Consider the following 23270-nt stretch of genomic DNA (forward strand, 5'->3'; position numbering starts at 1 on the left):
GTTTTAATTAACTGTCCCATTTGAGAACACAGTCCATTAAGCAGTAAACAGGCCTCTGGAGCAGTATGTCTTTGGTCTGTGGATCATGGCCTCTGTTCTTTGTCTCACCTTCAACACCTATTTAGTTCAGCAGAGGACAGATAGTGGGAGGAACTTTCAACAGGGTTGCTCAATGTCAGTCACAGCTCATCTTTCTTTGCCCTCCAGCCAACATTAAAACTCAATTGAAACACCACAATTAAAAACACTGACCTTATCTATAAAAACGATATCTTCATAGTCACTCATTGCTCGGGGGCCGCTTTACTTGTTCTGTCAGTTTGAGCGTTTAAGCGGAAGCGTATTTTTGACTGCTTACGATGTAAGCCAACTTTATATTCCACCAGACATGAAAACAGTCTCAAAGCAAAGATCAAGCTCTTCTTCTGTTTTGTAGTTTCAACTGTTTCAAAGAAATGATGTGACTAATGTTTTAATTTGGTCTGTTATATCTCTGCCTGGCATCTCATACTGTACATACAAAATGCCAAATACATTAGGAAGATTAATGCAACAGTTTACTGTATGATAGTTTGTGCATTATGAATTTAATTGCAAGGCTGTGTGGCTGCTGTTGTGGTGTATAATTTTTATATTTACTACAGTATTTGATGATTATGGGGTAGTAAAACATATATTCTGAAAGCCATTTTCATTTTCTATTAACATTTACCCTTAGTTAATAATTGTCCATGGGTACATTAGCACTCTTTTCACACAACAATAATTATACATGAACTCTAAGTCAAAGCTGTCGGATTATGCTTCACCTTTCAGAGTATAGTCTGGCTATGTTATGTTCATGGATACAACTGTAAAGACACGAGTTACTTAGCATGAACAGATGTCTGGTTAGTTTAGGATTAAAATGCAGACAATCTAATGAAGACAGTGGTGAGAATACAATAAATGAGCATAATCTATTTGACTTTCAGGAAAAACTAACCTCAACACCGAGTTCTGTAAATGCTGAAAGGTGAACCTTTAAAAAGCAGAGTGTGTCCTTTTTCCATTGACAACAATTAAAACGCAATTGCAGTCAGGATTTTTATCAACAAAAATGTGGAGATGACCCCTACTTGGCCCAAAGAGATTTTCAAAATGTCAAAAACTGGGGACATAACAAAAGCCTGTTGAATGTCAAGCTTCAAGGTCAATGTGCTCTGAAAAAGTAAACCTATTAACAATGAATAAAATTATGATTCTTTCTCACAAGTGCACAATAATTAAATTTCACTTTCAGTTTTGTCACGTTAATTCTGAATTGGCTGTGAAGCCTTCTTCCAAGTTATATCCAAATATATCAGTCATTGTCAGGAATTATTTATTACATTTTTTCCAGCAACCCCAAAATTAAAGAATAAAGACATCTACCTCACAATTTAGTGGTATTTTTAAAAAAATTTGGGATTTTGAAAAAATTGCAATGCATAGATGAATTTTTTTTCCCACCCCTACTATTTTGTGGAATTAACTTAACTAAAGTAATAGAATAATGCTGTAAATATAATGTAAAAGTAATGTGTGCTTATAACATTATTATGCACAGTTTCGCCATTTCAGGTAGCAAAAGAAAGCTGCTATCAAGAAACTGAAGAAAACAACTTAACCAACAGATTAATCAAATGTGTTTGAATGAACTAAAGTACTACGTTTCTCTGCCGAGTTGTGATCTTTTGACAGAAGTGCATAAAGGAAGGGGGACTGTGTATCTCACCTTCTTTTATGACATTTTCAAAAGGTGAGCTGAGAAATACCAATCTGCTGTCTAAAAAAAAACACAAAGACAACCAGCGAGTCCACAGTCTTCATATGAAGAAGAGGGGAGCGATGGCAGTAAAGAGAGGCAGAAACGAGGAGCTCTTTATCATCAAGAGGCCGTGTTCACTTTGACTGATGGCCATTTAGGGGAGGTGAGAGGAAATTAGATGCCTTTAGTCCCATTCTCCCAGAAAAAAAACACCAACTCAACAGTGGCAGGGAGCATTAAGTCAGACAGCAAATTCTCCAGGAAAATGTTCTTTGAGCAAAACAAGATCATATCACTAAAATATCGATCAACATAAGACACTTCAAAAAAGACTTCTCACTGAAAAGGTCGGACTGAATTGCTCCCTCGTTTGCCCTAATACTTTCTTCTTCACTGGTTTCCCATCCCACCCCTCTTTCTTCTTTTCTCTGCCATCCATTCACCCTCTACTCTGTCTACCTCTCCTTCTATTCATCAATCATCTACCCTCGACCGCTCTGTCCAAGCTCCAGTCCCTCTTACTTAACTTTGTTCACCTGCCCTTCCCTTATCCACCCCCATCCTGCCCCTCGCCCAAGTCCTCGTCTTCTACAGCTCTCCCCTTGCCCCTTTGTCTCTTTCCCTCCAATCACTATGACACCCACTACACTAAACTGATGCAGTATCAAAGCCTTAGGTGTCCCCTCAGGGATTCTGCATAGCACATCAGACAAATGTCGATGAAGCATGCTGTCTTTTGAGGACAGGTGAGCCCCCCGCTCCCTCCCTTTAAACTGTATCCCTTGTAGCTTTTGTTCCTGCCTGGCATCTCAGGTTAGAGAGCACTTTCTCCATTTATTTCTCTGTTGCTCAACCCTGCTATCTAGGCTGGATGTAAATAAATGACATATGATCAATCATGCACTCTTCTCTCTGACAGCTTGTGTCAAGTGGCGCCGTGCGGTGCCACAAGAAAGTTGTTTTTTCTTCTCTCAAAGTTGTTTTTTTGTTTTTGTTTTTCTATGTCTGTGTGTTTCTCTGAGCCTGACATTTTGCCCTTTTTCTAGCTTTCACCAGGGTTTCAGGTTTGGATTCTTCTTTTAGCACTGTGGTGCACGTCAAATCCACAGAGCGACAGGAAAATGAGTGGGAGAGGGGTTCAAACAACACTCGCCTCCCCCGAAACAATAATCATAGAAGCGCCCTTATGCAAGGCATTTACTGTTTCAGGAGACGAGAAGTGCAGTATTTCTGGTTGGACTGTAACTGTGTCCTTTGTCATGCTGTCTGTAGTGCTAGAAATGACATTTCCAACCATATGTCCCATAAATAACATCCATCTTCAACCAATTTGCAATGGCATTTTATTGTACAGTATGTCCTGGCAATCTTTAGTGTGAATGCAGAAGTATTTCATGTAGTGCACGGCAAAGTAAGGAAGTGAAGTTTAGTTTAAAATCCTTGACTTAGACAAGAGACACCAAGGTTTATGTCGCATCTCAGTCTCTACGGGAGGTCCGGTTTTACCACAAAGGACCTGAAAAATCATCCCTTAAGCTTGCGTTATCAAAACAGAACCAAAATGAAAACATTGGCAGGATACCTGCAACATATTTATTAAAAGAGACTTGAACCATCATTGGGCCACTGTTGAGTGTGTGTGTGCACCAAAGTTCACAATCGCGTTCACAAGCATGTGTTCTGCCTGGAAACTTTTAGCCGTACGCCACTGGCAACATTTGCTGAGTTTAGCACAACAAGCGGATTGGCATGCGAGTCAGTCACACGATGGAGACAGACAGACAGACAGAAGAACATGTCAGCCTGCTGCACCGTGAAGCTTCAAATACTTTCGAATATTTCTCATCGAAGCCTCGAAGCCCAAAAAATTATATTCGGGACAGTAACAGAGAGAGAGTTGTGTATAAGACAAGGATGGTGTGTCGGCGTTGCTCCACCATTGTGAATGGAAACACAGCAAACATACTAATGCACGTTAGAGCGTCATCGGGATGATAAATGTTTGGGGACTATAGCCATGGTGGTATTCTGGTATTTTCAATTTCATAGCATTAGGGCTTGTCAATGCTAAAAATGCGTTGACATCAATATTTTAAACTGATGCATGGTTTTTTGTTTTGTTTTTATATTGCAGCACGGGTAGTAGGCTACATGCAGATGAACGGCACCCTTCATGGCACAGGACCTGGAGCTCCGGCAGCGCTGCGGGATGGAGGGAAACCTGGGCCGTTCATCTGCATGTACTGTCCGCACTGCAGTGACACAGAGCCAGAGTTTCTCTTTGACAAAATGAACTCTCAGCGAACCATGACTCCTAAACCGGGGTATGAACCGAACTGTGACTAGACAAAGTCGTTTTCCAGCTGAGCACAAGTCTCATTTGCAGGTAATTAACCCATAGGTACGTGGAAGAGCTCACACACACACACACACACACACACACACACACTCGCCAGTAAGTGCACGGCACAGTAGAAGACAAGTCTGTTCAGCGATGATAGATGTTGTACAGGCAGGGAGGCCGTTCCTCTACTCAGGGTCATCTGTCTTTTCACTGTCATGAGCAGATAGCCTGACACGCTCGCTCCATTTCTCTTTTTTTACAACTCGCTCTCTCTCTCTCTCTCTGTCTCTCTCTCTCTAACACACACACACACAGTCATGGACACACACTACACCTATGAACAGGTTATATGTAAGTGCAGGGAACAGGACTTTGTGATAAGAGTCAATTAGAAGATTACACAAACGGACAAAGACCTAATTTGAATTTATAAACTGAAGGTGTAGTATTACACCAGCTAGTGGATGAAAGTGGTACTGCATGACCATGTCAGTGTGAAGCTACAGCAATTACAACTGAATACATGGATTAAAGTGCAATTTAATATTTTTCTCTCTAGTCTTTTGAGAGTAATTACGCAAATGAAAGAAAAGGTAAACAGGGAAAGAGTGTGAAAAATGCCTCCTACCTCACCATTTTAACTTGTATTTTTCCTTTGCTCCTTCTGACCTGACAATACATTTTATCTTCTATTCTACTCTCACATTTTCTCTTGCCCATCTCCTCTCATCTCCTGTTTTCTCCTCTCCTTTCAATAAGTAATTTTTCCTCTATTGTCTTTCTCTCCCTTAAACTCTCCTCTGCTTCCTTCTGACTCACCCCTCTCCTCTCAGAAGCCATTTCTCAATAGCAGCATTAGAAGTGATCCATTTCACCAACCTGAAAAAAGCCAATTATCTGCCTTTTTATGGCTTTCATTATTTTACCACTCACACAGTGTTTTATGACTGGGCCGTTGGCTCCCAGCACTGACACATGCCTGCACATCAACACCAGCAATAAACAACACACACACACAAAGAGACACACATTCCTACATGCACACTTAGATGTCTAGGTTTACATAATGTTCAGTTAGCGTATGACGTGACCAATAATGACTGCTAGTCAAATGAATTATGTGTGATTGAAGTGCATTATCTTTAGCAGTAAGCAAGAGGGCCGGGCTGCACCCTTGTCAGTCAGCAACATGAAGGCTGCATTGTCTCAGGAATAATAACAGTAAAAGACACTTTAACACTGACACATGGCTCGGAAGGCAGTCAGTCTCCTATGCCAATTTTTCCCTCATTAAATTTTTACTGACAACGAGGAACACGTTTATGGGGACAATCTGGTATGTGTGCATGTAATGCTGACATCTGTGTGTCATGTGTGCACTTGTACGCGCGCTCACCGCAGCTATTGGAGAATGATCGCCCTCATTTGTCACTCCTTTCCATCTGACAGACACAGTGTGCTCATCTGCATTCAGCACCTGAGGCTACGGATGTTTAATGCTGCCATTAAACTCATCTCCGTACATAAAGTGCATCTGTGACTAAAGAGTGAGCACAAGCCAAGCTCCAGGCAGTGAATCTAATGGTGAATTCAAGTCTTCAGACACAGAATGGGAGAGAGTATAAAACAAATTTAATATGGCAGGGGTAACTTTCTGATTAACCTAATTGTCCTCTCTGCTTTACTTTGCATTGTGCACTCTGAATCTCCGCTTGTTTTGCAAGGAATCTGTGCCGTCTGCCTCATTTTTCTTTAACCTTTTACTCCTGCCTCTCACTTTATTTGTCTATGACCTTCTGATACTGTCCACTCATCCACTGCCTTAGCATCTGTGAGTATCATAAGGTTAATCCCATACAAAAAAGGCTGAGAACCACCACACTAGCTTTATGTGGAGGAGCGACCTTGGGGAGTTATCAGAACACACTTGCACTAATTACTATCAAAACTTCTTGTTGCTTGGAGAGATCTATTTAATGCTGGTCCCATGTGTCACATTACATTTCCCATTTCAGAGAATATGGCCAAGACACGTTGCCCAAAATTTTATCCTGCATTGAAGCCTTAAAGCGATATACCACTAAAGTAGAACATTCTCACTTTTTAGCACATAATATCCTGCTATGAGTTCACAAAGTCCAAAACTAAGAGTGACTGCCCCAGGAAATCTGGGAAATGTTACTCTTGAGTTTATAGTGTTATGCAAGCACCATAGGATTTCTTCTACTACTCCGCTTATTCAAAAGTAACTCTGCCTGTTTGCAATCTCAATAATGAGAATTGACTAAAATAGCATGAATGCCAAAGGTGACAATAGATCACAAAAGCAACCACTGGTTGACTGAGGCAGAATTTTTGTATAAACTCAAATCAACAAATCCATGTTAAAAATGCAAATTCCCCACCCAAAGGGAATTATTACTGGGAGGGCACATCAAATGTTCATCTATTCTATTCATTACTTAAGGACATGATGCTTTTATGCTATTTATTCTAACGCCGTGACGATAAAGGACCAGAATTTCAATTACCTTATAATGTGTTGTGACTGTCTTTATTCAAGAAACGGCCTCATTATACTTCGCCTGACCCTGCAGCTACGAGAAGCTAAAGCTCAGGTGAGACTTGCAAAAGAAATATTATAGTAACAGTAAGCATATGATAATATGGAATACTATTTTTAGCTTCAGTTGATAATATGTTTCCAGTTGTGAGTAGGTGAGGTTATACTGTGGATCCGACAGAACAGTTCAACAGTGTGACGCAGAGCTCACATTGTTACAAGATGCATTTAAATGTAGGTTTTCTGCAGCAAACAGTGAAGAGAAAACACGGGGGCGGATCTGTACACTTAAGTGCACTGCAAATTCCCAGTCTGGGGTATGTTTTTCCGGTAAGCGGACAAACACAGCATGTAGCTAATGTTTTATGATGACAGTCTGTAACAACATCAACAACATTAAAATAAATTTAAATCTCTCTCCTCTTCATCTCATTTGTCGTCACTGTCAGGCGGCCTGATCTCCTTTCAGAGAGCCAAATATATTGTTGAGTCATAATTCTGATTTATTATCTTGTAGTGGCATTGTTGTCACCAATATGACAAAATAATAGCACCGCTGAACAAAGGTTTGCATGCTGAGTCATAGCATGGTACACATGATTTACATGACAGTGATCCCTTATGAACGATTTTATTGTGACAGACTCCGTACTCCATGACAAATGTTCACAATTGATATTCTCGTTGAACGCAATTCTTAATAAATGTTAACCAATATCCCCTTATATCCCCAATATTAGGTTTTATCTATTCACATGGTAGATCACCAAAAGAAGGACAAAAGAAAGATATAAGAACATGACATGACCTCTAGCGACCGTTGTAATTGTGACAGGAGCAAAAGTGGAAGTCCAGCGCTGTAGTCAGTAGACAGCATGAAACTCCATATGGGGTGGAGGTCAGGGTGATGGATTGGGCTCGCATCCCGAGTGAAACCAACAAGGTGTAAAAGTTGTCTTTGTGTTCACAAGCGTTATGTTTTGTTTTCACTTTTGAAACGTAGTTATTTTAAGCCAAAACACTGAAGTTTTAGTTTTGTTGCCTAAACCTAAAAAAGCCTTTTTGTTTGTGTTCAAAACATAACGTTTCATTCAGTTTTACAACATGTTAGAACGTGTTGCTTTTAAGTTTCGCTTTCACTTTTACAACATAGTAGATGTAATGACCCACATCTGTGGTGCTTATAGCGACCGATAACGCCTATTTAGTGGCCTGATAACAGTTGAATCAGGTGTTTGAGTTAGTGCACACAAACATAATTTCCTGTTCATAATCACCTGCATAAGCTGTGATTAAAGCTAGGGTAGGCAACTTTGGACAAAAAAGCAAGAGTAAGCTAGATTTTGAAAGCATCCAACCGTAACAATCCCAGCCCCTCCCTTCAGGACTCCCTCCAAAGCCACTCCCCCAAAACACATGAAGGCACACTGCCTACAAACTGCTGGAGGATGAGTCCACGAGAGAGAGCGTTGGGCAGAGGAGCGCATAGTTTTCATTGCTAATCGTATCTATCTACCTCAATGAGTGCACTGGCAGAGTGTGCGCAGCTTAGGGATGTCCCGGTGAGAAAATTTTCCCACCGGTTAATAAACTTGAGACAACACCAGTGTTATCGAATACACCGGACATTTTACAAGAAAAGATAACACTCAAATTTTTGCAGAGCGCTTACTTTGATCGTTACCGTTGGATGGCTGTGTGTCTGGCCTCCACGGTCGAGCTTTTGCTGCGGGGCCGCAGGTTTCATTGCGCCACGCACACCGGCTGTCACCCCTCCGTCCTCCACACGCCGATTGCCTCATTGATGTTATGGTTCCCTTACAACATTGGGTTTAAATCCGAAATATTGCAGATTTTGGCGCTTTTGCTTTTCGCTTTGACACAAAATCCTCCGCCATCGTCTTGTCTGTCAACCCTGTCTCGTCCCGCGTGTATGAAATCTGACTCCTGCTACTCTGTGCTGAGACTCCAGGCACTTTCACTTTCGGATTGTAGCATCCGTCGTCCAACTAAGTATTGATAACACAGCGTTGATATGCGAAAATGAATGAAATGGGTTTTATTTCTATAAAAAAAAAGCAAAACGACGGTGGGGGCGGTGGGCATTGAATGTGTAAGGTGTATGCCCGACCATCGTGTAACACCGGTAACACCGACTACCGTGGCAAGCCTAGCGCAGGTATTCGAGTAAGTAGATAGACAGGCAGGTAGGCCATCCAATCATTTCATGAGGGACGAATGAAATGATTGGAGGGGCTTATTACAGGCCTGCAACAGCCACAGATACTGGATTTGTTTTTCGCCAGAGCATTTGATTTATTGATTGCTGTCAGAATCTAGAGGGAATATCAACAAATATAACAAAAATGCTTTTAAAATAAATTGCCTATCCTAGCTTTAAACAAAATGGAAATGTGCCAGGAATAAGCTTCTATAATCCAAGATATTAAAGGCATGAATGCTCCTCATTTTCATTTCTTAAAAAGCAGTTTCCATGGCAATACTGAAATGTGCTGTATATTTATGTATAGAGGGACATTGGTGAGCAGGATATGAGATGCCTAATTAGGTATTATAAATAGAGAAGGTGATAATGACAGTGCAAGCTTGCTTTGATTGTGTACTGAATCTTACAAAAGTTTGTAAGATGATCTAAAAGTATGAGATCTGTCTATACGAGGCAAAGTTTACCAGCGATGGGAAAACAGCTGGCTCTGTTCAAAGTTCAAAAACACACCAACCGACACCTCTAATTAACACATTGTATCTCTTTTGTTTAATCTGCACACAAACAGAAAAGTAAAAACAACACTTTGTGATTTCAAGTGGAGTTACATACTATAACTGTTTCTTGATGAACAAAAGTGGATCCATCTGCCTGGCATTTCTGTGTCATCTCCAGCTATAGCATGGGTTGCCAGATATGGTCAGTGAGCATAGATTTTGGTCTCTGAACAGGCACAATGGTACCAAACCTTGCAACATCACTGTGACGACAAGACTTCAGGATGCTGTGCACAGTCACTGCATCCAGCTGTTGTCTGCCAAGAAAGAGTTACAGCAAGCAACTCCTCCTGAACCACAAATTATTGTTTTCTGATCTCTGTTCTGAGCCAGGCTTGCTGTCTCCTCCGGCTTCCAGTCTTTACCCTAAGCTAAGATAAACATCTCTCCACTTGGTGCACAGATACGAGATTGATATTGATCTTGTCATCTAACACTCGTAAAGAAAGCATAAAAGTGTAGCGTACTACCTCAAAAGTTGAAATATTCTTTTAAACTTGCCACTCACTTAGCCAAAAACAAATTTCATTGGAAGGCTCTGACTCAATAAAGTTGTGTGATGTTGATACATGCTGCCACAGCCAGCTACTAAGCCCAAACATGAATAAGGGCAGTTATATCAGCAACATATTCTCATGGGATATATTCAGTATTTGCTAAGTATGCTCTTTTGTTGGCAATAGTAGAAGGAATGTGTTTGAGAAAGCAACAAACAGGGTGGGAAACATCTCAAAGTATCACTAAATGTTAGCATTCTGCTGTACATTTTCTTAGAAGCAAGCCCTAATCTCAGCATGCCGTATCAAAATTATGTTCATGATCAACATACAGCATGCTGTAGTCCATAAAAAAAGAGACAAGATAAAGACATTAGAGGCAGACAATGCATGAAGAGCCAAAAACAAAAAGAGCGCCCCTGTCTGTGTTATTCATAATCCTCCATATGCTGCAAAATGACATAAAAGTTCAGCAAAACACACCCCCATGTCATGTCATACAATCTGGTAACAAACAGTGACAGTGAGTACCACTTCAATGAAACCTCTCATTTCTGGACCAGTCCACTAAGCAATGGAAAGCAAAGGAATGACTTATTCATTGCCAATCTGATGTTTTTCTCTGCGATACAAATCAGAACAACAAGTTCCCACTCAAAGCAAGAGGGAAAAAAATGGAAGCCAAATCTAATTAGTCTCTCGGTGTTGAACATTTAATAAACCCAATTGGGTGATGAAAATTAGAAGCAAAACAACAGCAATGGACTATGCAACAGATGCAGACTACAGTTTTTTTTTTTTTTTACATGTTTGGCCTATTAGGCTCAGGCTGGTCTGAAAAATTTAAAATGAGCATGAGAGCATATAGCCATAGCCTTTCCTCCGAGGCTTCTGAAGGATATGGTGCTCTGCTAGTACAAGCAATATGCAGGCACGGACAGTGAGAACACTAAATCTCCTTAAAAAGAATGTGTTAGGAACATAGAAACAACACATTTCCTTTGATATATAATGTTAAACAGCCCAAAAACCACAGATTAATACAAGATAAAAGAGTTTTGTCACCACTTGTTGGATAAATAAATTCTGCATCATTATATTCCAGCAAATTAAGCAGAGAAGAAGGAAAGTCTACTCTGTGTTCCCTCGTACTCTCTCTGTATGCTGTGTGTGTCTATGTGTCTCAAAATCATGCTGCAGTGCATTTTATCTGTCCCCAGCTCCACTCCAAGGCTCAGCTGGATTCTTTATGCTTGTCTATTTTTATAAATGTGCATGTGTGTGAATGTTTGCAAGTGTGTGACTGGCTGTAGGAGGAGACGTGCGTGTTATTTTTTGCTGACTGTATTAAATCAGGTGGGATTAGACAACAACTTGGCTGATATACTTTATGAATCATATTAATATTAAACAAATTTGTTCCTCTGTTTGTGTGTATGTGAGCAAATTCAATATAATCACGGATTACATGTCTCTGTGGGAGTGTGTGCTGAGAGTACAGTATATCACTATGCACCATATCTACCCGAATGGGAGAGAAGGGTGTCTTTTCAAACCACAAGACACCTTCTCTACACTTCTCTTTGCTGCTCAGCGCCGTCTAACTACCCAACTGACTCAAGTATGACAAGTACGAGTATACTATATCATTCTAATAGACAAAAAATAAGCCAGAAAAAGACATTAAAACCCCCAACTACAAAGTGAAAGTGGAAGTGACCCTGTATATCCTGAGGCATGGGGTAAGGTGTTCATGGTTTTTTGGTAGTATACTCCCACACAATCTGTTGACTTAGAGTCTCAAGGTAAGGTAAGGAATCGAATACTGTGATATTATGTTTTGTGATACTGTATCGATTCTCAAAAACACTGTATTGATTTTTAATTATTAGTTTACAGTTTAGTCCATACTTTACTTCATTTGCAAAGAGATGCGCCCTCTCAGTGAATGTACCCTCTGAAAGTAGAGTTATGATGTTGGATGTTAAAAAGACTGTGATAAATGCAAATGCAGATCCCACTGTTCTGAACGCATATGGTGGTGTGTTGTTTATACTATGACAGTTTCCTAAAATTAGATTTTAAAAAATCGTAATATATCGCCTTACTTACAGTATCGCAGTATAACGCATGTATCGCTGTATCATGATACGTATTGTATCGCCAGATTCTTGTCAATACACAGCCCTAGTCTCAACAGCGTGATGCTTTTTTCGGAATATAAACATGAGAAACTAAATATTAACTTTGAAGCTATCTTTAATTAAGTTGTCATCGGGTAGAATTGAGACCTGTCCATCCACAAATGTTGACATTAACAAGTCTCATTATGCCAATGCAAGAGCATGTGAATGTCATAGCTGCAGATAAATCCTCAAATCAGAAGTGGAGTTGTGGGAAATGAGACTTTCAGAAGTGTCCACTGCATATTGACAGAGAAGGACACCGAGTGTTTGCATGTCCTCTCCTCAGCTTACCTGCCTTCTGCATAGTAATCACCAGCAATGAAAAGAGAAAGAGGGAAATAAAAGAAGAAGGGAAGAGGAACACTCAACAGGCAGACTGCCGTTACCATAGCAACAGGCAAGCTATACCGCAACTGTCAAAATGTTATTTCCTCTGTGTCTTTTTCTATAGGAGAGACGAGGGAGCAGTTGACGTCTTAACACAAGACATTAAGATGTATCACACAAACAAATATTAAGTATTCACCTTCTAATACCCCCTCCGCCCCCCCTCCTCTACCAACCGAAAGGCACTGAGGAACGCTCATCACTGTCACGCATTATTATCTAGAGTGAGCGCTGCAACTGGTAAAGTGCATTGACAAGGGCTTTATGTAACAAAGCCCAAAACCTGATGCCAGAAAAGTATTTTCAGCCCATTTTTATTCTGTCAGTATGTAGCCCTGTATGACTGCATACATTTGGTGTTTTCAGCATGTTAATATGAAATGCAAGCATGGGGGAACAGCAAACGAAGCTGCTGTGTTAAAAGTTCATTAGAATAGCAACACTGCACCACTCTCTGCTAAAATAAACCCATATCTGATTTATTCCAAAACTTCTAAAAACTGTCTTTTACTATAAAGCTACTGCAAAGCTGTTGAAGTGGAAGCATCTAGAGCTTTATGTCATTTTTTTTAAGTAGAAAATGCAAAACATTTGCTGGTTCTAGCTACTCAAATGTGAGGATTTTCTGCTTTTCTTGATCTTCTATGACAATAAACGGAATCATTTTGGGTTTTGGACCGTTGGTCTGACAAAATATGACATCACCTTGGACTCATAACAAGCATTTCTCACTACTTTCTGCACATTTAATTGACACAACAGTTAATCCATGAATCTAGAAAATAATCAACAGATTAATCGATAATGATCAGTGATGATCAATCCTTAGTTGCAGCCATAGACTGTATAAAATATGGACGCAGTCTCTGTGACGTCACCCTGAGTGGCCCTGTGACGTCCGTCTCCATTTTGGCAGTGACGACACAATAATGGGTGACGCAGCAGAGCAGACAGCTGGTGGAAAGCGGCCTGGAACGGCACCCACCTGTCACTCAAAACGGCCACGCCCTCAATCATGTCTAACTTTAAGCCTTAATGTAATTTAAACGGTTGAGTTATATAAAAATTCACCCCCGTGCAGTTGTCATAAACAGAGATATTAACTATAGAGACCAAAACCATTCTTTTTGTACCAGGCTGTAAATGTTTATTTCTGCTGTAAAGTTGGGCATTTTAACATGGGGGTCTATGGGGATTGACTCCCTTTTAGAGACAGCCTCAAGTGGCCATTCGATGAACTGCAGTTTTTGGCACTTCCGCGTTGGCTTCAGCACCTATTGAAGGAGGCTGGGTCACGGGCGGACTTGGGTCTTGGGGTATGGGGTATAACACATGCGCAGTGTTGCGATTGGCTCAATTTTGGCGAGTGCATGCCAGATTTTACTGCGCATGTGTTATACCCCCGAAGATATGACGCGTGACCCAGCCTCCTTTATATAGGCCTTGGTTAGCTTCATTTCTCACCACCGGAAGTTGCCGTTTGGTTGCAGCTCTAAAAAAATCGACCTAAAGTGGCATCACTAAACCTCATGCTCTAGTTTCCCTTTATTTTCGCCCTCTTAGTTTAATCCCAAGCTGTCAGTGATTACATGATTAAAAAACTATTGTAGAGTATACTGTGTCTCTGTTGACGGATCCCTGTTCACCAGCTGCTGTGCAGCATGACTGAGGAGATGAGAGACATTGTGACTCCATATTTCTTTGTCCTATATTCACTTGAATAAGTGGAGAATGTTCTGATGTTTCCAGTCTTTCTTTTCTCCCCAACTCTCCTTCCATCTCTCCACACCTACTGTATATGCACCCACAAAGAAATGGAAACTAATATTTAGCACATGGTATTTACTGCTATAGCTGTATTTGTTATTGGGATATTAATGTTTACAAAGTAATAAACACAGAGAATTAAATGCATGCCATCAACATCATCCAACTGTCATACATCAAAGAGGAGGTATGCATGCGAGACTGTGTGTGTGTGTGTGTGTGTGTGTGTGTGTGTGTGTGTGTGTGTGTGTGTGTGTGTGTGCGTGCGTGCGTGCGTGCGCGCGCGCGTGCGTGCGTGTGTGCGTGTGTGTACAGCAGATGTTCAGTGCAGCCTGTCAGACAGCCAGCAGTATCCTGCAGCTGATACTCTCTCTGGACAGGCTGACTGACTGACAGGTGTATGTGTGTGTGTGTCTGTGTGTGCGTGCGTGTGTGTGTTTGTGTTTTCTTGTGTGTGAATAGATGGGAGCTAGCTTTGCCTCCAGCAAATCAATGTCCCCTTGAGGGAATATGGAACCTGAGACAAAGAGCGAGAGAGAAAGAGCAAGCCCTGGGCAAACACATTTTTCTCTTTTTCCCCTCTCCAATCTCAGCTTCTTCACTCACAGACTTTACACATCTTCCAGTACAATCTGTGTGAAACGATCTGTAAGAAGAAATCAGTGCATATGTTGAACAATCACAGAGGGAAATTAACACATGTCAGCAGCCTTGTGTTGATCAGGGTAAGAAACTTAGACGTGGCTCCCATGGTTATTTAAATAAAACAATGTCAAATTCACTTTGAAATCAAAAGAAAGAAGAGTCTTAAAGTCTATCTAAGCCTCAACGGTGTGCTTTGTTATCGAAGTGTAGCTGTTCTTTCCATCCAGTTGTTTTTTTAATGGTGTTTGAGGTTACTCTGCTGCTCTGCACTTCAGCTACAAAAAACTGCTCCCTTGCTGTGGAGAAGTTAACTGAACACACACTTCTCCCTAAGCCCACTATATCACATCACTGTCTCGCTGTCAGTAGCACACACACTGTTAAACTGTGTGATGTGTCTACGGTTTTGGGCTTGAGTCATTCTGCAGTAAAAGGTTCAAGACTGTAGCGCAGACTGTTGCGTTGTAAAGGTGGCATATAAAAGAGGAGCGAATTAGGTCATCACTCAGGCATACCATGATTTAAATGTGAATTTACTGCATACATACCCCTTTAGCCACGCTAGCAGCTTAGCTCTGGGGATGGAAATGTCAATCAGTTAGTCAGTTTGGTCTACCACTGTGGAGGCAATTTCTGTAAAGAAGGACTCGAAAATCAAGAGAAAGTCTTTTAAAGGTTTAATAAACACTTGCAAGTGGGCAAACAACCATCAACATAAATGTTCAAGGCTGAGAGCCCAGAGGCTCTCTGTTTCGTGACATTTATACCCTTGCGTGCAGGCTCACAGTCGTATATCTCACATTGTCTGTCTGACTGACACTTCTGTCCTTTTTAGGGTTACTTGTCCTCAAATAGGCTCTACAAGTTCGTTGACTAGGTGACCGACACCAAAACAGAAATAGGCCTTAAGGGCAATGAGTGTCACCTGTCATGACCTTAGGAATGTGCACATGTTTGTATTTTTCCAACACAACCACTTTGGTCCAGACTGAAATATCTCAACAACTATTGGATTTTATATATATATATACATATATATATATCTATATATATATATACAATAATCCTACAAAATTATTCCTATTCAACATTATTATCAGTTATTCTCAGATGATTATCACTGTTTGTTATGTGTAGAAGTGGGTCTGTGTACCGTAGTGCGGCAGCGACACTGTCCCTGGCACTGAAACGGGGGAGATGGAGACAGACAGAAGAAGATGTCAGCCTGCTGCTTTGCGACGCGCGCAAAGCTGCGATTACCTTCGAATATTTCTCACCGAAGCTTCGAAGCCCAAAAAATGGTATTTGGGACAGCCCTAGTACACACATTCATGTCTCCCTCAGGATGAAGAGTAACTTTGGTGATGCACTGACATTTTATTTAGCGCCATAATCAAGTCAAAGATGTAATTTGTCCAATAATTTGGTTTAAGGCCAAATATCTTCAAAACAAATGACATTTCCAGACAGACTCAAGCTGAACTTGACATTTAGTGCTAATTAGCAAATGTTAGCATGCTAACACGCTAAACTAAGATGGGAATATGGTAAATATCATACCATAAACGTAATATCTGCTACATATCAGCATGTTGGCATTGTAAGCATGTTAGCATTTAGCCAATCTCGGAACCCATCGGCTATCGGTCTGACGACAGATAAGCCTCCGGGGGCAAGGGGCTGTATTTCTGGGGTTTCACTGTAGCCAGCAGCCGAAACTTCCTTTTCCGAACGCTGCTCATTGTTTACAGTCCGATAAGCAACTTGAGACGCAAGACTGGAGTTGCATTTGATAAACGACGTGTGCGACCGGATTGTTTCACAAGTAGCCAGTTTACAAGCAAATTTTAAACCAATAAAAAGCTAAATCATCGTCAGAGCGATAGCCAATAGGTTCCAAGATTGCATTTCCGCCAATGCGTTCCGCCTCTTTTGCGCTGCATTCAACCTACTCCAACGTGATTGGTCAATACTACTTGGATTACAAACAGAAACCAGAACACTTCCGATATCAAAATCTTGTCCCATTGCCTCCAGATTCTACATGTGAATACATACTCTGTTTATAGAGATTAGCATGTAGCTAAAGTACCACTGTGCCCAAGTACAGCTTCACCGAGCTGCTAGCATCACTAGCACAAAGAGTCTAAAACTGAATGGTCATCTCAGAGCAGCACTATAAATTGAATGGAAAGGTCTGAAGCCATCTCCTCATATTATGGCATTTCTATCCTGAACCACAATGCTGCAGTCCAAGCAATCTCAATCAAACAGAAGAAAACTGACCATTGACGAATGATATTTTAGCCTTCACCTTGTATACAATGAGGAAAAATGCTAATATTTATGTATGTCTGGACATGGATGCCCCTCCAGTGCTTTCATAGACAAGTGGGACTTCAGTATAAATGAAACAACCAATGAATATCTGACAAAAAAACCTTGGATGGGTTGAAAAGATTGATTCCCAACTTGCATGATTCACTGACACTGTCTAGACTGAGAAAGTGTCTCTCTATTCAGCACAACATTCAAAGAGTGTTAGAAGCGTGATAAAAACCCTCATCAGAAAAAAAGAAGCCAAGGCTAAGTCCAATGTCTCAATGGTGTAGTATAAATCCTTCAACCTCTACTTCAAAACCACTCACACAAGTTGACCTGCACTATCTGCTAACAAAGAAGCTCATAGCCAGTTTAATTAGGGCAAAACATGGATAGACAAAATACATATGGGTGCGGCAGAAATAAAATAAATTCAACCAAAGAGTAGAGAGAGAGGCACTGAGAGTATAATCATCTGCTGGCTTGTCAGACATATGAGACGATACAACCCTTTTATTACACACTGGCTCCATAAAACCAAATAAGCCCTATCCACAAAGCTGCTCTGTGGGTGTGTACGCATCTTTGTGCATATGCGTGGGTGTGCATGCATTTCTCTGCGTGCCCAGAAAGACCTATTCTGATTCCTGAGCGTAAAGAAGAAACAAGTGGCCAAATCAGATCAGATATGGAACCGTCCTTGGCAGTGGTACTCACACGTAAAAACAGAAACTCTAAGTGTTCTCTTTCAGCCGTCGGCTACCGGGCGACAGAGGAGAACAGAAAGACAGCTTGCATATTCATTCGAGGAGAAGTTATTTATTTATTTACCCTCCGTCTTTCTGTGCTAGAGTCCCGTCTCATCTCCAAGGGAGGGAGAGACATAAAACATGTTACGCATTTACAGGGAACATTCAAGATCAGCAATTCTTGGAATAGACAGTAACCCTCTCTCTCTCTCTCTTTTTGTCTCTCAAGTGGCAATGGAGTGTGTGGTGTAAAAAAAGCTATATTGTAGCTACAATGTAATGAAGATATACTGTTCAGAGGATAAATGTCCCTGTGGACAAGTGGGCTTGAAAACAGGTTGTTGAGCCATCCATATGCTCCAATTGTATATGATTGAATCCAGTTTTAGGCCGGCCAATACCAAACCATTTTTCTGCTGTCTTTTTTGTGGTTCTATTATGTCTAGCCCATGTATACACAAATACGCACACACCCATGCACAACATTTTTAACTCTTTGTCTTCATTCGCTTTGTTAGAGTGCAAGACAACTCTGCTCAAAAGCTCCACATAATTACACTGACAGCACCGTTCTCCCTATAGCTGTACAGGGAGAGCACACAACACAGTATATTAATCCAAATATTCATATTTACCTCTGATTGTTTTCCCTCCCTGGGATGCGATCTCCTGATGGGTCCATGGGGGAGGGGAGCAGGTTGAGACAGGAGGCCAGGGACTGGCTGGAGTCTTCTCTGGACACTGTGCACACACCCAAACACACATATAGTCATTATATCACATTGATTTTTCTAATCTCAGTTGACAACCTAAAATGTGCAAAAGTACCTAACCTGACCACTACATATTTCACTCATCAAAAACAACAACTGTCTACTTACATCTCCTCCCAAATTAAATTAGAGCGATAAAACACCAGTCGTGTCACAAGGTAGCTTATTAAAATTCAGCAGTGAAAGGTTTGAGTAATGACAATGCTATCAGTTGTTTAAAAAAGGATGCGTCTACTTTTTAATGGCAAATTTGACAGAGCAGTGTAGAAGAGTCTGGAATAAAAAACTGGTGGTAAAGCCGAGATTTGGCATTTCTTCATGTCTTTTGTAAAGGTCTCGCTGTCTCTCTCTTTCTGTCCCCGTCTAATTCCACAGGGCATGAGTCACAGTTGGATTAGGAACACTGAGCCCTGCAGCTGAACACTGCTGGCCATAAATTGCTGTGAAACTGCTTGCTTTTTAATAAAGGCTTCAACAAGCCACCTGAGAGAGGTAAAAATGAGAGTGTGCGGGACGAGTGTGTGTTCAGTCGCATGTGTCTGTCTGGATATATCTTTATATGTACGTGTGCATGTATGTGGTCTGTCTGCTTTATGTATACTGCCCGAATAAGTGTGTGCAGGTGTGTGTGAGTACCTAAATTAGTCCCTTTAATTTGAGTATTGTGGAAGAGCCTTACTCTCCCATCGCCAGCACAAAGTCTTAGTCCCTTGACTTTATGAGAACAATCCATCAAACCTTTAATTTCATGCTACAGTCTGCAAACCATTAGGTCTAATGACTAAGCATGCACGTTTGTGTGTTAGTGTGTGTATTAATGATGGCGTCTCCTTTTGCTCTGCACCAGCCAGTGCATTTAGAGAATCTGTTGTGTTTGAGCCCTCCGAAAAACTCTCCAACCCCCAGGACAGGAAATTCAGTTTATTAGGGCTGAAGCTCCTGTTTTAATCTTTACCCCACAGTGCTGCTGAGCATTTTACTTTATTTGACTGCAACTGTAATATTCTGCGAGTCCATTTGGGACTCAAATGTAGCCTCGAGTAGAGGTAGATGAATCTAACCTCACATTTATATATAGATTGACTCTGAGATCTGTTAGATAAGAGTCACAGTTAGACGTGCTCACACAAACATGATGAGAGTCAAGCTGAGAGTAAATATACCCTGCCTCTGTATTTACAGTCAAACATGTAGTCCCTGTATCTAAGTAACTTGAAGCACAGAAATGAAAGGTGATCACATTCCAAGCTTATGTTGACCCCGTTGAGTGAGTCATTATATTCACATATTAGCCAAACACCAGCTGTTCAAGTTGATGTGTACATTTTGTGTCTTTGCAGTCTGATGTGTGTTAATATGAAGCAAACATTTGCAATCTGGAACATAATCAATGCTGACAGTATTTGCAAGTGCTTGTAATTTTGCCCAATTACCATAATGCCCCTGCAAGGAATGATTAAATAAGAACAGTGCTTGCAAATGCAATCAATCATTTCACTTCACGACATCTACTCACAACAGTAAATTCCTTCTTAAGACAACTATGTTAAGCATTAGAATGTGTTAAGAAATATTCTGTTAAGTCCATTTTAACACATCCACTTGTGTTGCGGTTACAGCCACCCACCAAACTCATTAAATATAATAGTTTCCTTATATGTTATATGAAAGGAGGTTGGGTTACTGTGTATGGCACTCCACGCTGCATTGTGGCAGAACACAAGCAATAATTCTCCTCTGACAGTCACTTTTCAACCATGTGCTATGTCAGGAGGAGTGTGACTGAAATGCCAAAACAACAAAGGAGATAAATCGCTGTAAATGAGGCAGCTATATCAAAGTCGTGGCACATGTTAAAAGAAGCAGGGAGAGTACTGGTTTCATGTTTTAAGGTGATGGAGTAGAGGTGGCTTAATGAGGAAAAAGACAGACACAGAGTGAACGGAAAGAGCGAGAGAGAGAGAGAGAGAAAGAAAGAGAGCAAAGAGGGGGTGAACGGAGGAAAAGCGAGTAAGAGGGAAACACATGACAGTGAGGAAATAGAGAGATAAAGGTTTGTATGTGACAGATTTTCGCTCTTGATTTGAATGGTTTCCTTAGCTTCTTTCCAGAGCGACAGCTACACAATGATTTTGGAGAAATGTACGTAAAAATAAAAAGTAAAAGACCTCGTATTTGACCCAGCTGTGGATAGTGTTGAATTATGCATTTGACTTTAACCGTGTACTTACAGTATTATAGTAATTGTAAAGTGTGTTGGAAAACTATAAACATGCGCACATTCCTAAGGTCATGACAGGTGACACTCATTGCCCTTAAGGCCTATTTCTCTTTCGGTGTCGGTCACCTAGTCAACGAACTTGTAGAGCCTATTTGAGGACAAGTAACCCTAAAAAGGACAGAAGTGTCAGTCAGACAGACAATGGGAGATATACGACTGTGAGCCTGCACGCAAGGGTATAAATGTCACGAAACAGAGAGCCTCTGGGCTCTCAGCCTTAACATTTATGTTGATGGTTGTTTGCCCACTTGCAAGTGTTTATTAAACCTTTAAAAGACTTTCTCTTGATTTTCGAGTCCTTCTTTACAGAAATTGCCTCCACATAAAGCAACAATGCACAGATATGTAGACAGATGCTTGCTTGATACAGTTAACCTCTTTTACCCGACGAACCCGGTAGCGGCTGAGCTGTGTGTTAAAACACTGCTTTTAAAAACTTCATAAAATGCTGTGGTGGTCTTTTTTCTGAATATTTTCTAAAAGACGAGGCCTTAACGCTACTAAAACAACACTTCAAGTGTATTTTGTCAAAACAATGTTTGTTTGGCAAGGATTTCAATATTTTAGTACAAAATCAATGCACAAGAAATTGTATTTTTACGTTTTTATATTGAATGTACATACTTGACTTTGGATTGTTCTTTGTTATCTTATTTACATTATTATTGATCTTATTTGTTATTATCTAAGTTTTACTTGATCATATTTCATTATTATAATAACACTACTCCATTTGGAGTCAAAATTATACAATTTTCTTTTTTATTGATTTTATACTGTGCACAATGGTAGAATGTGATGATGCACAGGGCAAATGTCATGGTCAAAGGCTCCATTGTGTGCACATAGCCTCCTGTAGTGGATATCAGTAGTTTTTTAGAGCCAGTTTCCCTTTCAAGAGGTAGAAAATCCATTTGGCACACTTTGGGTATCCAAGTAGCCAAATGCAGAGTCCGCCTGGTCCTATCCTGACTAAAACCTTTGTAGAATCTATGTGCTTTGTGTTATTTATATCTGCTTTGGCACAGTTGTAGTCAAGGAGTTGCTGAATGAATTCAGTGGCATCTCTGTGCATGTCATCATTGCTATAATGGTGTTATCCACTGTCTAATCTTGAAGAACATTTTAGGCAAGGATAAAAATGAAAATGTTTCCTTTGGTTCATCACAATTTACTCAGGCATAGTAGCAGTCACAATGTTACTTACACTGGTGATGAATTATCTGATGTCTTACCTATCCATATAGACCAAGATCATGCATATAGACCTGGTAGTTGTGGAGCTATTCTTGATTTATTTTGGGTATGTCTGTCTAGGCGAACCACACCTTTCAGCACCCTAGGGCTTAAGAGGTTAAATTGGTTAAAGTGACCTGTAACTTCGCATAACCTCGTATGGTTGACCCACACACTTGCCATAAAGACTTCGGTGTAGAGATGCAGATCTTATGTGGTGAAAAAAATCTACTTTACCATGTCGATGTCGCTGATCATCAGAAAGGTCCAGGTCTAACATAAGATCATCTTCATCCAATTCTGACGAACCCAGATTGTTTAAAACATCCTGCAGAAAAGAAAGCAAAACTCCAAAACTTACAATGAACAATTTAAAAATATACATCTGACAAAATAATAGTAATATTATATTCATAACAATATGATTATGTAGGTTGTTCTTTTTTCTAATCAAGAAAAATACTTTAAAATGAAAATGTTGGTCTAAACGAGTCATTATGATGAACAGTTTTAATACAATTTTAGCTAAACACTCATTAATATCAGGCCGGTTTGGCAAACCCTGGGGAAGACAAAATACTAATTAAAAATAGGGCTGAGATATGACAACACTAAAGGCAAAATATTAAAATATTTTCATCAAAGTAATCCAGGTGGTTCAAAACATTCTGAAAAAGATTCTCCAAACAGAAAATCACTACCTTTGATCAACAAAAACAACGCTATTTTTATTAGGGAATGGGATTTCTTTCCCTTTGCCTGCACTTAACGAGATATTTTGTCCCTCATCACTGCATCCATGCTCAAGAAAACATATTGGTGCTCCTGTTTTGTGATAAGGGCTTAGTTTGAGAAAGCAGTGAATGTGCCAAATCAGGCTGTAGGTTTGTGTAACATCTGTCAGCACCCCTGGGGTGTCACAAGCAAAAAATACCTGCTGCACAAGA

General features: G+C 40.4%; 1 protein-coding gene across 4 annotated transcripts in view; it reads right to left on the reverse strand.

Moving 5' to 3' along the window:
• ccser1 (coiled-coil serine-rich protein 1) overlaps positions 1–23270 on the reverse strand; it is a 139400-nt gene that overhangs the window by 96982 nt on the left and 19148 nt on the right. For all 4 annotated transcript variants that reach the window (XM_037778696.1, XM_037778697.1, XM_037778698.1 and 1 more), the window contains exons 5-6: positions 22561–22651; positions 18669–18774 (exon numbers count right to left, since the gene is read on the reverse strand). In XM_037778696.1, coding sequence (XP_037634624.1) covers positions 18669–18774; positions 22561–22651 — 197 coding nt within the window. The remainder of the gene's footprint in view (positions 1–18668; positions 18775–22560; positions 22652–23270) is intronic.

Source organism: Sebastes umbrosus, chromosome 8 (genome assembly GCF_015220745.1).
Source record: "Sebastes umbrosus isolate fSebUmb1 chromosome 8, fSebUmb1.pri, whole genome shotgun sequence".
Lineage (NCBI taxonomy): Eukaryota > Metazoa > Chordata > Actinopteri > Perciformes > Sebastidae > Sebastes > Sebastes umbrosus.